The sequence below is a fragment of the Pecten maximus genome, chromosome 10 (assembly GCF_902652985.1).
Source record: "Pecten maximus chromosome 10, xPecMax1.1, whole genome shotgun sequence".
Taxonomy (NCBI): domain Eukaryota; kingdom Metazoa; phylum Mollusca; class Bivalvia; order Pectinida; family Pectinidae; genus Pecten; species Pecten maximus.
This window is the reverse complement of record NC_047024.1, coordinates 44099044-44114499: the sequence shown is the minus strand read 5'-3', so window position 1 is coordinate 44114499 and position 15456 is coordinate 44099044. Positions and strand designations below refer to the sequence as shown.

At 42.4% G+C, this 15456-nt stretch overlaps 1 protein-coding gene across 1 annotated transcript in view; it reads right to left on the bottom strand.

The window, feature by feature from the left end:
• Positions 1-15456, bottom strand: part of LOC117336727 (nucleolar complex protein 3 homolog) — a 50853-nt gene that overhangs the window by 24490 nt on the left and 10907 nt on the right. The window contains exons 7-10 of the mRNA XM_033897341.1: positions 13508-13617; positions 9939-9946; positions 5067-5169; positions 1246-1302 (exon numbers count right to left, since the gene is read on the bottom strand). Coding sequence (XP_033753232.1) covers positions 1246-1302; positions 5067-5169; positions 9939-9946; positions 13508-13617 — 278 coding nt within the window. The remainder of the gene's footprint in view (positions 1-1245; positions 1303-5066; positions 5170-9938; positions 9947-13507; positions 13618-15456) is intronic.

Below are 15456 nucleotides of genomic sequence, written 5' to 3'. Positions count from 1 at the left end.
TCTCTGTAGATCATACATCATCATCAATCTCTGTAGATCATACATCATCATCAATCTCTGTAGATCATACATCATCATCAATCTCTGTAGATCGTACATCATCATCAATCTCTGTAGATCGTACATCAACAATCTCTGTAGATCGTACATCATCATCAATCTCTGTAGATCATACATCATCATCAATCTCTGTAGGTCATACATCAACAATCTCTGTAGATCGTACATCATCATCAATCTCTGTAGATCATACATCATCAATCTCTGTAGATCATACATCATCATCAATCTCTGTAGATCGTACATCAACAATATCTGTAGATCATACATCATCATCAATCTCTATAGATCGTACATCAACAACAATCTCTGTAGATCATACATCATCATCAATCTCTGTAGATCATACATCATCAACAATCTCTGTAGATCATACATCATCATCAATCTCTGTAGATCGTACATCAACAACAATCTCTGTAGATCATACATCATCATCAATCTCTGTAGATCGTACATCAACAACAATCTCTGTAGATCATACATCATCATCAATCTCTGTAGATCGTACATCAACAACAATCTCTGTAGATCATACATCATCATCAATCTCTGTAGATCATACATCATCATCAATCTCTGTAGATCGTACATCATCATCAATCTCTGTAGATCATACATCATCATCAATCTCTAGATCATACATCATCATCAATCTCTGTAGATCGTACATCATCAATCTCTGTAGATCATACATCATCATCAATCTCTGTAGATCATACATCATCGATCTCTGTAGATCATACATCATCATCAACCTCTGTAGATAATACATTATCAACAATCAACAATAGTCATATGATATTCAATACTCATATGACATTCAATACTCACATGACCTTGAATACTCGTATGACTTTAAATACTCACCTCCCTCTTTACTCTGAATGACCTTCAATACTCATCTCCCTCTTTACTCTGAATGACCTTCAATACTCATCTCCCTCTTAACTCTGAATGACCTTCAATACTCATCCCCCTCTTTTATCTGAATGACCTTCAATACTCACCTCCCTCTTTACTCTGAATGACCTTCAATACTCATCTCCCTCTTAACTCTGAATGACCTTCAACACTCATCTCCCTCTTTTATCTGAATGACCTTCAATACTCATCTCCCTCTTAACTCTGAATGACCTTCAATACTCACCTCCCTCTTTACTCTGAATGACCTTCAATACTCACCTCCCTCTTTACTCTAAAATTTCTGGATTTGATCATTTTACTGACCACCTTGACAATCTGAAATATAATCACAGAAATTGCAGTGACAAAACACACTTAACTGGACACAATTGTATACATTAACATTGATGTAGTGTTGTCTCTAATTATGGTTAGTCTCAAGTATAGCAAAGATATGGATTTCTATTTACCTAAATTATCACTATATTCAGCCTCAAAAGAAATCTGTGTACTTACTAAACCACAAAAGGTTAACCCCTATTGGGCCCTGCCTCTCCGGCCCTAAGACAGCCACATCCTCCATTTATAGAACATTTGATCTACTTTGCCCAGTAAAGCTCCAGACCAAATTTCATCAAAATCCATTCTGGTGTTCAGGTGTTCAGGTTTGGTTTGGTTTTGTTTAACGTCCTATTAACAGTCAGGGTCATTTAAGAACGTGCCAGGTTTTTGAGGTGGAGGAAAGCCGGAGTACCCAGAGAAAAACCACCGGCTTACGGTCAGTACCTGGCAACTGCCCCACGTAGGTTTCGAACTCGCAACCCAGAGGTGGAGGGCTAGTGTTAAAGTGTCAGGACACCTTAACCACTCGGCCACCGCGGCCCCAGGTGTTCAGGACTAGAAGGTAATTAAAGGATTTATCTCAATTTCACTTTATAGGCCCCGCCCCACTAGCTCCAGGGCAGCCATACCCTCCGTTTATACAAAATTAGATCTCCTTTGCCCAATAAAATATGATCCACACCAAAGTTCATCAAAATCCATTTCAGCACTTCAGACTAGTCCGGATTTAAAGGATTTACATCTATTTCCCCTATTGGGCCTCGCACGTGACCTTTGGGAGCCACACTCTCCATTTGTACAACATTAGAACTCCTTTCCCAACAAGAGGCCCATGAACCTTAACAGTCACCGGAGTTTTGATATATCTTAACATATTTGACCCCTGGGACCATGAACGAAGGTGAAGGTCATTCATTTGAACAAGCATTATAGCCTTTTACCCATGAATGCTACGAACCCAATATCAGGCCTCTGGGCCTCTTGGTTATCAAGAAGAAGTTGTTTAAAAATTTCAGCATATTTAACCCCTGTATACTTGAATGAAGGTCAAGGTCATTAATTTGAACAAACTTGAAAACCCTTCATCCAATGCATGCTACGAACCCAATATCAGGCCTCTGGGCCTCTTGGTTATCAAGAAGTAGTTGTTTAAAGATTTCAGCATATTTAACCCCTGTATACTTGAATGAAGGTCAAGGTCATTAATTTGAACAAACTTGAAAACCCTTCATCCAATGCATGCTACGAACCCAATATCAGGCCTCTGGGCCTCTTGGTTATCAAGAAGTAGTTGTTTAAAGATTTCAGCATATTTAACCCCTGTATACTTGAATGAAGGTCAAGGTCATTAATTTGAACAAACTTGAAAACCCTTCATCCAATGCATGCTACGAACCCAATATCAGGCCTCTGGGCCTCTTGGTTATCAAGAAGTAGTTGTTTAAAGATTTTCAGCATATTTAACCCCTGTATACTTGAATGAAGGTCAAGGTCATTAATTTGAACAAACTTGAAAACCCTTCATCCAATGCATGCTACGAACCCAATATCAGGCCTCTGGGCCCTCTTGGTTATCAAGAAGTAGTTGTTTAAATTTCAGCATATTTAACCCCTGTATACTTGAATGAAGGTCAAGGTCATTAATTTGAACAAACTTGAAAACCCTTCATCCAATGCATGTTACGAACCCAATATCAGGCCTCTGGGCCTCTTGGTTATCAAGAAGTAGTTGTTTAAAGATTTCAGCATATTTAACCCCTGTATACTTGAATGAAGGTCAAGGTCATTAATTTGAACAAACTTGAAAACCCTTCATCCAATGCATGTTACGAACCCAATATCAGGCCTCTGGGCCTCTTGGTTATCAAGAAGTAGTTGTTTAAAGATTTCAGCATATTTAACCCCTGTATACTTGAATGAAGGTCAAGGTCATTAATTTGAACAAACTTGAAAACCCTTCATCCAATGCATGCTAAAGACCTAATATTGGGTATCTAAGCCTTTTGGTTATTAAGAAGTTGTTGTTTAAAGATTTCAGCATATTTGACTCCTGTGACCTTTAATGTAGGTCAATGTCATTCATTTGAACAAATTTGGTAGCCCTTCACCTCAGCATGCTACAGGCCCAATATCAAATCACTTGGTCTCTTTGTTATTGAAAAGAAACTTTTAGCCTATTTGACCTATGTGGCCTTGAATGTAGGTCAAGATCATTCATTTGAACAAACTTGGTCGCCCTTAACTCCAGTATGTTACAAGACCAATATCAAGTCCCTTGGCCTCTTGGCTATTGAGAAGAAGTCATTTGAAGATTGGAGCCTATTTGACCAATGTGACCATGAATGTAGGTCAAGGTCATTCATTTGAACAAACTTGGTAGCCCTTCACCTAAGTATGCTACAGACCCAATATCTACTCTCTGGGCATCCAGGTTATTAAGAAGAAGTTGTATAAAGGAAAAAGTTGACACCAGATGGACGACGGACACCACACCACGGCAGGTGAGCTAAACATTCAGCTTCCTCAGAAACACGAGTGACAATGGTTACATGTGTGCAACTTTTTCGGTTAATTTATTCAAACTATAGTGAGCGTATGTCAATTTTTCTTTGGTTGGAAAGTTGGATATTTCTATATTTAGATTGTGTAATATGAAAGTAGGGGGTGCTGTTTAGTCATTTGATATGCAGCAACAAAAATCAAAAGTGAAAATGGCATCCAGAGGCGCTTGCATTGAGATCGTGTAGGGGTATCCAGAGTCGCTTACATGGGGATGGTGAGGGAGCGTCCAGAAGCCCTTACATGTGGTAAAGGGTGAAGACGTCCAGAAGCCCTTACATGTGGTAAAGGGTAAAGACGTCCAGAAGCCCTTACATGTGGTAAAGGGTAAAGACGTCCAGAAGCCCTTACATGTGGTAAAGGGTAAAGACGTCCAGAAGCCCTTACATGTGGTAAAGGGTGAAGACGTCCAGAAGCCCTTACATGTGGTAAAGGGTGAAGACGTCCAGAAGCCCTTACATGTGGTAAAGGGTGAAGACGTCCAGAAGCCCTTACATGTGGTAAAGGGTAAAGACGTCCAGAAGCCCTTACGTGTGGTAAAGGGTGAAGACGTCCAGAAGCCCTTACATGTGGTAAAGGGTAAAGATGTCCAGAAGCCCTTACATGTGGTAAAGGGTGAAGACGTCCAGAAGCCCTTACATGTGGTAAAGGGTGAAGACGTCCAGAAGCCCTTACATGTGGTAAAGGGTGAAGACGTCCAGAAGCCCTTACATGTGGTAAAGGGTAAAGACGTCCAGAAGCCCTTACATGTGGTAAAGGGTAAAGACGTCCAGAAGCCCTTACATGTGGTAAAGGGTAAAGACGTCCAGAAGCCCTTACATGTGGTAAAGGGTGAAGACGTCCAGAAGCCCTTACATGTGGTAAAGGGTGAAGACGTCCAGAAGCCCTTACATGTGGTAAAGGGTAAAGACGTCCAGAAGCCCTTACATGTGGTAAAGGGTGAAGACGTCCAGAAGCCCTTACATGTGGTAAAGGGTGAAGACGTCCAGAAGCCCTTACATGTGGTAAAGGGTGAAGACGTCCAGAAGCCCTTACATGTGGTAAAGGGTAAAGACGTCCAGAAGCCCTTACGTGTGGTAAAGGGTGAAGACGTCCAGAAGCCCTTACATGTGGTAAAGGGTAAAGACGTCCAGAAGCCCTAACATGTGGTTTACTATATATATAAAGAGATTTTTATAGCTGTTTTGAGATTATTTTACCTCTAAGCTAACATGGCCTCCCCGATCTTCTTTGAAGACACTATGGACGGCCTCACAGGCTATACACGACATCTGTAAACAGAACCAGTCATTACATACCCATCTTGTATTGTAACAAAGTTAGTGATCATGTATAAACATCAGGATCTATCATTACGATCGGTGACTGTCAATCTCTCACACAAAATTTGTCACAAGATTTTAAGACATTGAATTCCCCTAATCAATAAAGCATATTTTGGCAAGGGGATGATAACAGAAAGTTATGTTGGCCAGGGGATGATAACAGTAAGTTTATGTTGGCCAGGGGATGGTAACAGTAAGTTGATGTTGACCAGGGGATGGTAACAGTAAGTTTATGTTGGCCAGGGGATGGTAACAGTAAGTTGATGTTGGTCAGGGGATGGTAACAGTAAGTTTATGTTGACCAGGGGATGGTAACAGTAAGTTTATGTTGGCCAGGGGATGGTAACAGTAAGTTTATGTTGGCCAGGGGATGGTAACAGTAAGTTTATGTTGGTCAGGGGATGATGACAGTAAGTTTATGTTGGCCAGGGGAAGGTAACAGTAAGTTTATGTTGGTCAGGGGATGATGACAGTAAGTTTATGTTGGTCAGGGGATGATGACAGTAAGTTGATGTTGGCCAGGGGATGGTAACAGTAAGTTTATGTTGGCCAGGGGATGGTGACAGTAAGTTTATGTTGGTCAGGGGATGATGACAGTAAGTTTATGTTGGTCAGGGGATGATGACAGTAAGTTGATGTTGGCCAGGGGATGGTAACAGTAAGTTTATGTTGGCCAGGGGATGGTAACAGTTAGTTGATGTTGGCCGGGGGATGATTACAGTAAGTTTATGTTGGCCAGGGGATGATAACAGTAAGTTTATGTTGACCAGGGGATGGTAACAGTAAGTTTATGTTGACCAGGGGATGGTAACAGTAAGTTTATGTTGACCAGGGGATGGCAACAGTAAGTTTATGTTGACCAGGGGATGGTAACAGTAAGTTGATGTTGGCCCGGGGGATGGTAACAGTAAGTTTATGTTGACCGGGGGATGGTAACAGTAAGTTTATGTTGGCCGGGGGATGGTAACAGTAAGTTTATGTTGACCAGGGGGATGGTAACAGTAAGTTGATGTTGGCCTGGGATGGTAACAGTAAGTTGATGTTGGCCGGGGGATGATTACAGTAAGTTTATGTTGGCCAGGGGATGGTAACAGTAAGTTGATGTTGGCCGGGGGATGATTACAGTAAGTTTATGTTGGCCGGGGGATGGTAACAGTAAGTTTATGTTGGCCAGGGGATGGTAACAGTAAGTTTATGTTGGCCAGGGGATGGTAACAGTAAGTTTATGTTGGCCGGGGGATGGTAACAGTAAGTTTATGTTGGCCAGGGGATGATAACAGTAAGTTTATGTTGGCCAGGGGATGATAACAGTAAGTTTATGTTGGCCAGGGGATGATAACAGTAAGTTTATGTTGGCCAGGGGATGATAACAGTAAGTTTATGTTGGCCAGGGGATGATGACAGTAAGTTGATGTTGACCAGAGGATGGTAACAGTAAGTTATGTTGGCCAGGGGATGATAACAGTAAGTTTATGTTGGCCAGGGGATGGTAACAGTAAGTTATGTTGGCCAGGGGATGATTACAGTAAGTTTATGTTGACCAGGGGATGGTAACAGTAAGTTTATGTTCAGACTGATTTTTCAGTTGTGTTTTGCTAAAAAAAAGGATGTGAATTACCAAGTTGTTCGAAAAGGGTTTCTATTAATGCAATGGTTCGTAATTAAAATGAGGGGTTTGGGGTTACCCAAATCTCCAAGGGCATAGGGTAATGTCCCCCCCAAAAGTACCCAAATTTTTTTCCTTTTATCAGTTTTTTTCAAAAGAAAGGTTTCCGCTTACAAAAAAAAAAATGTTGTTAAAGCTAAAAACCACTGAAGAAGTTTTTCCCAATGTTTTTTGGTTGTGGTAGGAGAAAGGGGGCCCCCGGGGAAAAAAGTTATTCAAATCCAAAAGGTTTAAAGGGGGGCCCCCCTTTAACCAATATTCCTTTGATGATTTAAATTCAAGTTAACAGGAAAAATTGATTTTCCATTAAAAATTTTTTGAACAATGGGAAAGGTTTCCAGTTTTTCGGAAACCCAAGGTCCCCCCCCCAAAAATGGGTTTTTGGTGATGGGGGAAGTTGTGCAGGGTAAAGTATTTTTTTTGCAAAACAGGCCTTTTCCAGGAACCAAAATTATTTCCATGTAACAGGGTTTTTCCCCGGGGAAACTAATTTTGTTGGCCAGTTTAAAAGAAAGGTTTTTCCCCGGTGATAACGGGACTTTAGTTCAGAAGACCTATAGGCCAATGGTGGGACTCTTAGTTGGCCAGGTTTTGGAACCTGTATTGACCAGGATTTTTTAAAAGAAGTTTTTACCAAGGAAAATAATGCCAGGATTTAGTAAAGGCCCGGGGGCTTCCCCAGGTATTTGACCGGGGGAACCCAGGTAAAGGGGGGGGATTAACCCCGGTATTTTGGGACCAGTTTAAAAGGGGGTTTCCAGGAAACCTATTGGGCGGGTTAGTAAGAGGGTTTTGTTACCAGAAAATTATCCCAAGAACTATATATGGGGGGGTTTAGTTAAAAAGAAGGTTCCCGGAAAAAATAAGATGGGCCAGGGGAAAGAGGGCCCAGGAATTTTTAAAGAATGACGGGGGTTTTTCCTGAATTAAAGTGAGGGTGTAACCCCAAATTAAAGAATCAGGGTACTATCCCAAACCAAAACAGTACCAAATTAAATTCCCCTTTTTCAGTTTTTTTCAATGAAGTTGTTTAAAAAAACCAGTTTAACACATTAAAAAAAACCTGAAAATTTTTTCCTCAATGTTTCTGGCCCCTTTTTTAAGAAAGGGCCCTAAAAAAAAAACTGTTTAATTACAATCCCTAAAAGAGGTCCAAAAGGGTTGCCCCCCCTTAAAACCCATACATTTAGTTTTTATTAATTAACAGAAAGAATTCGTTTTCCATAATTAATTGAACCCCAATTTGATCTTTCCTTTAGTTTTTATCAGGGAAAACCAAGTCAAAAAAGGTTTTTGGTTTTTATGAGAATCTGTGAAAGAAAATTGGGGCAAGTTTCTTTTTGCAAATATCTTCAGGCCTTATCCCAGGAACCTATATACGACTCTGGGACTCTTAGTTAACAGACCAGGCCTTATCCCAGGAACCTATATATGACTGGGACTCTTAGTTAACAGACCAGGCCTTATCCCAGGAACCTATATACGACTCTGGGACTCTTAGTTAACAGACCAGGCCTTATCCCAGGAACCTGTATATGACTGGGACTCTTAGTTAACAGACCAGGGCCTTATCCCAGGAACCTGTATACGACTCTGGGACTCTTAGTTAACAGACCAGGCCTTATCCCAGGAACCTATATACGACTCTGGGACTCTTAGTTAACAGACCAGACCTTATCCCAGGAACCTATATACGACTCTGGGACTCATAGTTAACAGACCAGGCCTTATCCCAGGAACCTATATACGACTCTGGGACTCTTAGTTAACAGACCAGGCCTTATCCCAGGAACCTATATACGACTCTGGGACTCATAGTTAACAGACCAGGCCTTATCCCAGGAACCTATATATGACTGGGACTCTTAGTTAACAGACCGGGCCTTATCCCAGGAACCTGTATATGACTCTGGGACTCTTAGTTAACAGACCGGGCCTTATCCCAGGAACCTATATATGACTGGGACTCTTAGTTAACAGACCAGGCCTTATCCCAGGAACCTATATACGACTCTGGGACTCTTAGTTAACAGACCAGGCCTTATCCCAGGAACCTATATACGACTCTGGGACTCTTAGATAACAGACCAGGCCTTATCCCAGGAACCTATATATGACTGGGACTCTTAGTTAACAGACCAGACCTTATCCCAGGAACCTATATATGACTGGGACTCTTAGTTAACAGACCAGGGCCTTTATCCCAGGAACCTGTATACGACTCTGGGACTCTTAGTTAACAGACCGGGCCTTATCCCGGGAACCTGTAAACGACTCTAGGACTCCTAGTTAACAGACCAGGCCTTATCCCAGGAACCTATATACGACTCTGGGACTCTTAGTTAACAGACCAGACCTTATCCCAGGAACCTATATATGACTGGGACTCTTAGTTAACAGTCCAGACCTTATCCCAGGAACCTATATATGACTGGGACTCTTAGTTAACAGACCAGGCCTTATCCCAGGAACCTGTATACGACTCTGGGACTCTTTAGTAACAGACCAGGGGGCCTAATCCCAGGAACATATATACGACTCTGGGACTCTTAGTGTAACGGGCCGGGGCCTTTTCCCGGAACTATATTTATGGGCCTTAGTTAACAGACCGGGGTTATCCAGGAACCTTATAGACATGGGATCAAATACAGAAAGGCCCTTTTCCCCGGAAAATTATAGACCCCCCCCACCCTTTTCAACCCCTACCCAGGAAACCTATATCCCCCCCATTATAACAACCCCCCCCCAAAACCCATATAGACTGGGGCTCTTGTTTTAAAAGACGGCCTTATCCAGGAACCTAAATTGACTCTGGGATTAGAACAGACCCCGGGTTATCCAGGAAACCCCATATAGACCCCCCCCCCCCCCATCTTTGTTAAAGACCAGGCTTACCGGAAAAAAGGGGCTGGGCTCAAATAACCCGACCGGGGTTATCCCCCGGAAAACCAAAACGCTTTGGGGCTCTTTGTTAAAGACCGGGCCTTTCCGGAACCTTAAGAAGGGGGTCTTTGTTAACGACCCGGCTTATCCCCGGAACCATAAAAACCTGGGGCTCTTAGTTAAAAGACCGGGCCTACCCAGGAACCTTAAACGGGGCTTGGGGGCTCTTTGTTTAAAAGCCGGGGGTTTTTCCCAGGAACATATAGACTGGGGTCTTTTAACAGCCAGGCCATCCAGGAACCCTTTTCGATTTGGGACTCTAGTTTCCGCCGGGGTTTTCCCAGGAACATATAGACGGGATCTAGTTAAAACCGGCCTATCCCCCGGAACCTTTACGACTCGGGCCCCTTAGTTAACAGACCGGGCCTTATCCCAGGAACCCTTATAACTCTGGGACTCTAGTTTAAAGAAGGCCTTTTCCCCGGAACCTATATAGACGGGGTCTAAGTTAAAGACCGGGCCATCCCCGGAACCTATAAGCTGGGCTCTTTTGAACGACCCGGGGCCTTTTCCCAGGAACCTAATGATGGGACTTAGTTAACGACCGGGGGCCTTTTCCCGGAAACCCTTTTAGACTGGGTTTTTTGGGGGGGGGGGGACTCTTAGTTAACAGCGGGGCCTTTCCCCCGGAACCCTTTTATGGGACTTGGGGAAAAATCTTAGTTAACGCAGACCCCTCCCAGGAACCTTATTGACGGGGATTTAGTTAACGACCGCCACCCAGGAAACCCCATTTTTATTGGATTTGTTTCAGGGCCGGGCCCATCCGGGAACCCATATAGACGGGATCTTTGTTAAAAGACGGGGGCCCATCCCAGGAAAAATATATGATGGACTCTTAGTTAAAGACCGGCTTACCAGGGAAACCTATAACCCCGGGACTTAGTTAACGACCGGCCTTTTCCAGGAAACCCCAATAGAGGGACTTATTAAGACACCCTTTTCCCCGGAACCTATAGATGGGACCCTTTTAAAAAGACAGGCCCAGCAGAACCTATATACATCTGGGGCTTTAGTTAACGCCGCCCTATCCAGGAACCAATAACTGGGGCTCTATTCAGACCGCCTTTTCCCCGGAAAACCCTTATCGCCTAGGACTCTTTGTAAAGACCCCGGCCTTTTCCAGGCCCCATAAGATCGGATTTAGTTAACAGACCCGGGCCCTTTTCCCAGGAACCATATAGAGGGGGTCTTAGTTAACGACGGGGCCCATCCCCGAAACTTATAGACTTGGATCAAGTTAACAGACCCGGCTTATCCAGGGCCTATATAGACGGGGGGCCTTAGTTAAAAGACCCGCCTTACCCCCGGAAAATTTTGACTGGGATATAGTTAACGACCAGACCCCTTTTCCCGGAAATATATGACTGGGGCTTAGTTAAGCCCGGCCTTATCCCAGGAACCAATACGATTGGGATTTAGTAAAGAACCGGGCCATCCCCGGAACCAAAAGACTGGGGCTCTAGAACGACCGGCCCCCATCCCAGGAACCCAATATGCTGGGCTCCCTAGTAACGACAGGCTTTTCCCGGAACCCTTTTAAAGATTGGGGTCTAGTTTAAAAAACCGGGGCCCATCCAGGAACCCTTTTTGACTGGGACTTTAGTAAAGACCGGGCCATCCCAGGAACCTAAAGACTGGGGTCTTTGTAACAGCCAGCCTTATCCCAGGAAACCATAAGATTTTGGGGTTTTGTTAAAAGCCAGGCCCCATCCAGGAACCATATAGACTGGGACTTTTAAAGACCAGGGCCCTTTTCCCCGGAACAATAGATCTGGGATATAGTTAAAAGACCAGGCCTTTATCCCAAAGGGAACTAAACGGGCTGGGATCTTTGTTTAAAAAGACCAGCCCTTTTCCAGGAAACCTATTTTGACTGGGATTTAGTTACAGCCAGGCCTTTCCCCGGAAAATTATAGACTTGGGGCTTTAGTAAAGACCGGGGTATCCCCGGAACCTAAACACTCTAGGACTCCTAGTTAAAAAAGACCACCCACCCAGGGCCTTAAAAGTGGGATTTTAAAAAAACCCCGGCCTTATCCCCAAAATTAAAAGGGGATTTTTTAAAAAGTAGACCTTATCCCAAAAGGGAAACCATATAGGGACGGGGGCCTTTTGTTAACAGAAGCTTATTAAAGGAAAAATGTATAGCCTGGGGCTTTAGTAAAAGAAGGGTACCCCGGAAAAATATATTCCCATTGGGTCCCAGTTAAAAATTTTTAGGGCCTATAGGAACCTAAATTCCGACCTGGGAAGTTAACAGAGGGCCATCCCCGGCCCCCCAAAGATGGGTTTATTTTAAGAGGGTTATCCCCGCACCCAAATAGGGTTGGGAACAGAGGGCCCTTATCCCCAGGAAAACCCAAAATGACTGGGAATTAAGTTTAAAAAGGGCTTATCCCCGGAACCCCATATAGACTGGGGCATTTAAAACCACCTTATCCCGGTTAAACTGGATCTTAGTTTCCGACCGGGGCCTTTTGGAACCTTTTGGGGCTGGGCCCTTAGTAAAAAATGACCATCCCCGGACATATATGGACTGGGATCTATTAACAAAACCTTTCCGGCCTATTGATCTAGGAACTTTTAGTTAACCAAGGCCTTACCGGGAAAAATATATGACTACTCTTGTAAAGGGGTTTCCCACCTTATCAAATCTAGTTACAGGAAAAGGTTATAGGGAAGGGTTCCTGGGGGGAAAAGTTTCCGAAGGCTTATCCCCGGAACCCTTTTGAATGATTACAACCAGTTTTCCCGGAACCCTTTTAAGAAAGGGACTTAGTTAACACCAGGCTTTCCCCCGGAATTTTATACGCCCCGGGGTAAAAAAAGGTTTTTCCGGACCTATTAAGAAGGGGCCCTTTTTCAAAATTTAGAATTAAAAGTTTTGGTCTTTAAAAAAAGTTTTTTTTTTTTTTTTTTTTTTTTTTTTTTTTTTTTTTTTTTTTTTTTTTTTTTTTTTTTTTTTTTTTTTTTTTTTTTTTTTTTTTTTTTTTTTTTTTTTTTTTTTTTTTTTTTTTTTTTTTTTTTTTTTTTTTTTTTTTTTTTTTTTTTTTTTTTTTTTTTTTTTTTTTTTTTTTTTTTTTTTTTTTTTTTTTTTTTTTTTTTTTTTTTTTTTTTTTTTTTTTTTTTTTACGGATTTTTTTTAAAAAATTTAAGGGAAAACCCCCCCCCCTTTCCCCCTTTTTGTTGGGTAAATTTAAAGGGGTTTTGGTTTTTTAAGGGAAAATTTTGGGATAAAAAAAAGGGGAAAAAAAAATTCCCTGAATTTAAAAAATTCTTTTTTAAAATTTGCAAAAAAAAAATTTCCATTTTTTTCATTTCCTTTTTTTTTTTTTTTTCCCCCGGGGGTGTTCAGTAAGAGCTGTATACAGTGTCAGCCCTCGAGAGATAGTGATAACAGTAAGAGCTGTATACAGGGTCAGCCCTCGAGAGATAGTGATAACAGTAAGAGCTGTATACAGTGTCAGCCCTCGAGAGATAGTGATAACAGTAAGTGCTGTATACAGTGTCAGCCCTCGAGAGATAGTGATTACAGTAAGAGCTGTATACAGTGTCAGCCCTCGAGAGATAGTGATAACAGTAAGAGCTGTATACAGTGTCAGCCCTCGAGAGATAGTGATAACAGTAAGAGCTGTATACAGGGTCAGCCCTCGAGAGATAGTGATAACAGTAAGAGCTGTATACAGTGTAAGCCCCTCTATACACTAGAGCCTGACATTAACTCACCTACCTTAACATTGTCCTGCTGTAAACTGGATTCGTCACCGCCATTTGCCTGACTGCCATTATAAACTTCTTTCTTGGAGACTTGGCCTTCAGGTCAAAAAGTAATAAATAAAAGCAAAGTGAGCAGGGACACACATACAGTAGATACATGTACATGTATACCCCTCCGACCCCACTCATCATTAAAATAATAAACCTGTCCATGGGTTCCTGATTTGATGCTGTAATGAGCAATCTTTTTATTGTTTTAAGTGCTCAAATATGACATTTGACCTTTGATCATTCACCTAATAATGACTATTCACTTTCTGTTCCTTGTTTAAGAGTGTTTGTAATTCTCCACACTTATCTTCAACTCCCTTATGGACTCTCACATGTGTTAGTTTGTTAGTGATGAAGTGTTCCTAGGGGAGGAGAAGTATTACCTGTGTATTTATTTCTGATACAATGTAGTCATCCTTTGATCTTTATAAAACAACAGGTGTTTACTCTACTACAGTAACCTGTGGGACACTTACATACAGAAACATGCCAAAAGTGAGTAGAATTTAAACATGGCCGGTACAATTGGCAATTGAATTTTCAAATCTCAGCAGATGATTAAATAAAAGTGATTTTACTTGCCTGGTACTTTGTTTGACTTGAGACAGCCTTTATCACTATTTTGAGATGATTTGATATAGATGTATACAGATTTTACATAAGACAGCCTTTATCACTATTTTGATATTATTTGGTATAGATGTATACAGATTCTGAATAAATTCTAATGGCATTTCAATTCATATGTGCTGGACTTTGCCCTCCTGGTTCAGTCAACCTGATATCATCAAATGTACTCTGTTGTTGAGGTTCGGTCAATCCAATCATTAAACGTCTCCATGACTGGGGTTCAGTCAACCAAGAATCATTAAACATCTCCGCGGCTGGGGTTCAGTCAACCAAGTATCATTGAATGTCTCCATGACTGGGGTTCAGTCAACCGAGTATCATTAAGCGTCTCCGCGGCTGGGGTTCAGTCAACCAAGTATCATTGAATGTCTCCATGACTGGGGTTCAGTCAACCGAGTATCATTAAGCGTCTCCGCGGCTGGGGTTCAGTCAACCAAGTATCATTGAATGTCTCCATGACTGGGGTTCAGTCAACCAAGTATCATTGAATGTATCCATGACTGGGGTTCAGTCAACCAAGTATCATTGAATGTACTCCGCGGCTGCTGTTCAGTCAACCAAGTATCATTGAATGTACTCCGCGGCTGTGGTTCAGTCAATCAAGTATCTGAATGTACTCCGCGGCTGTGGTTCAGTCAATCAAGTATCTGAATGTACTCCGCGGCTGGGGTTCAGTCAAGCAAGTATCATTGAATGTCTCCGCGGCTGTGGTTCAGTCAACCAAGTATCATTGAATGTACTCCGCGGCTGTGGTTCAGTCAATCAAGTATCTGAATGTACTCCGCGGCTGGGGTTCAGTCAACCAAGTATCATTGAATGTACTCCGCGGCTGTGGTTCAGTCAACCAAGTATCATTGAATGTCTCTGCGGCTGCTGTTCAGTCAACCAAGTATCATTGAATGTACTCCGCGGCTGGGGTTCAGTCAAGCAAGTATCATTGAATGTCTCCGCGGCTGGGGTTCAGTCAACCAAGTATCATTGAATGTACTCCGCGGCTGTGGTTCAGTCAATCAAGTATCTGAATGTACTCCGCGGCTGGGGTTCAGTCAAGCAAGTATCATTGAATGTACTCCGCGGCTGGGATTCAGTCAACCAAGTATCATTGAATGTACTCCGCGGCTGGGGTTCAGTCAACCAAGTATCATTGAATGTACTCCGCGGCTGGGGTTCAGTCAACCAAGTATCATTAAACATCTCTGCGGCTGGGGTTCAGTCAACCAAGTATCATTAAACATCTCCGCGGCTGGGGTTCAG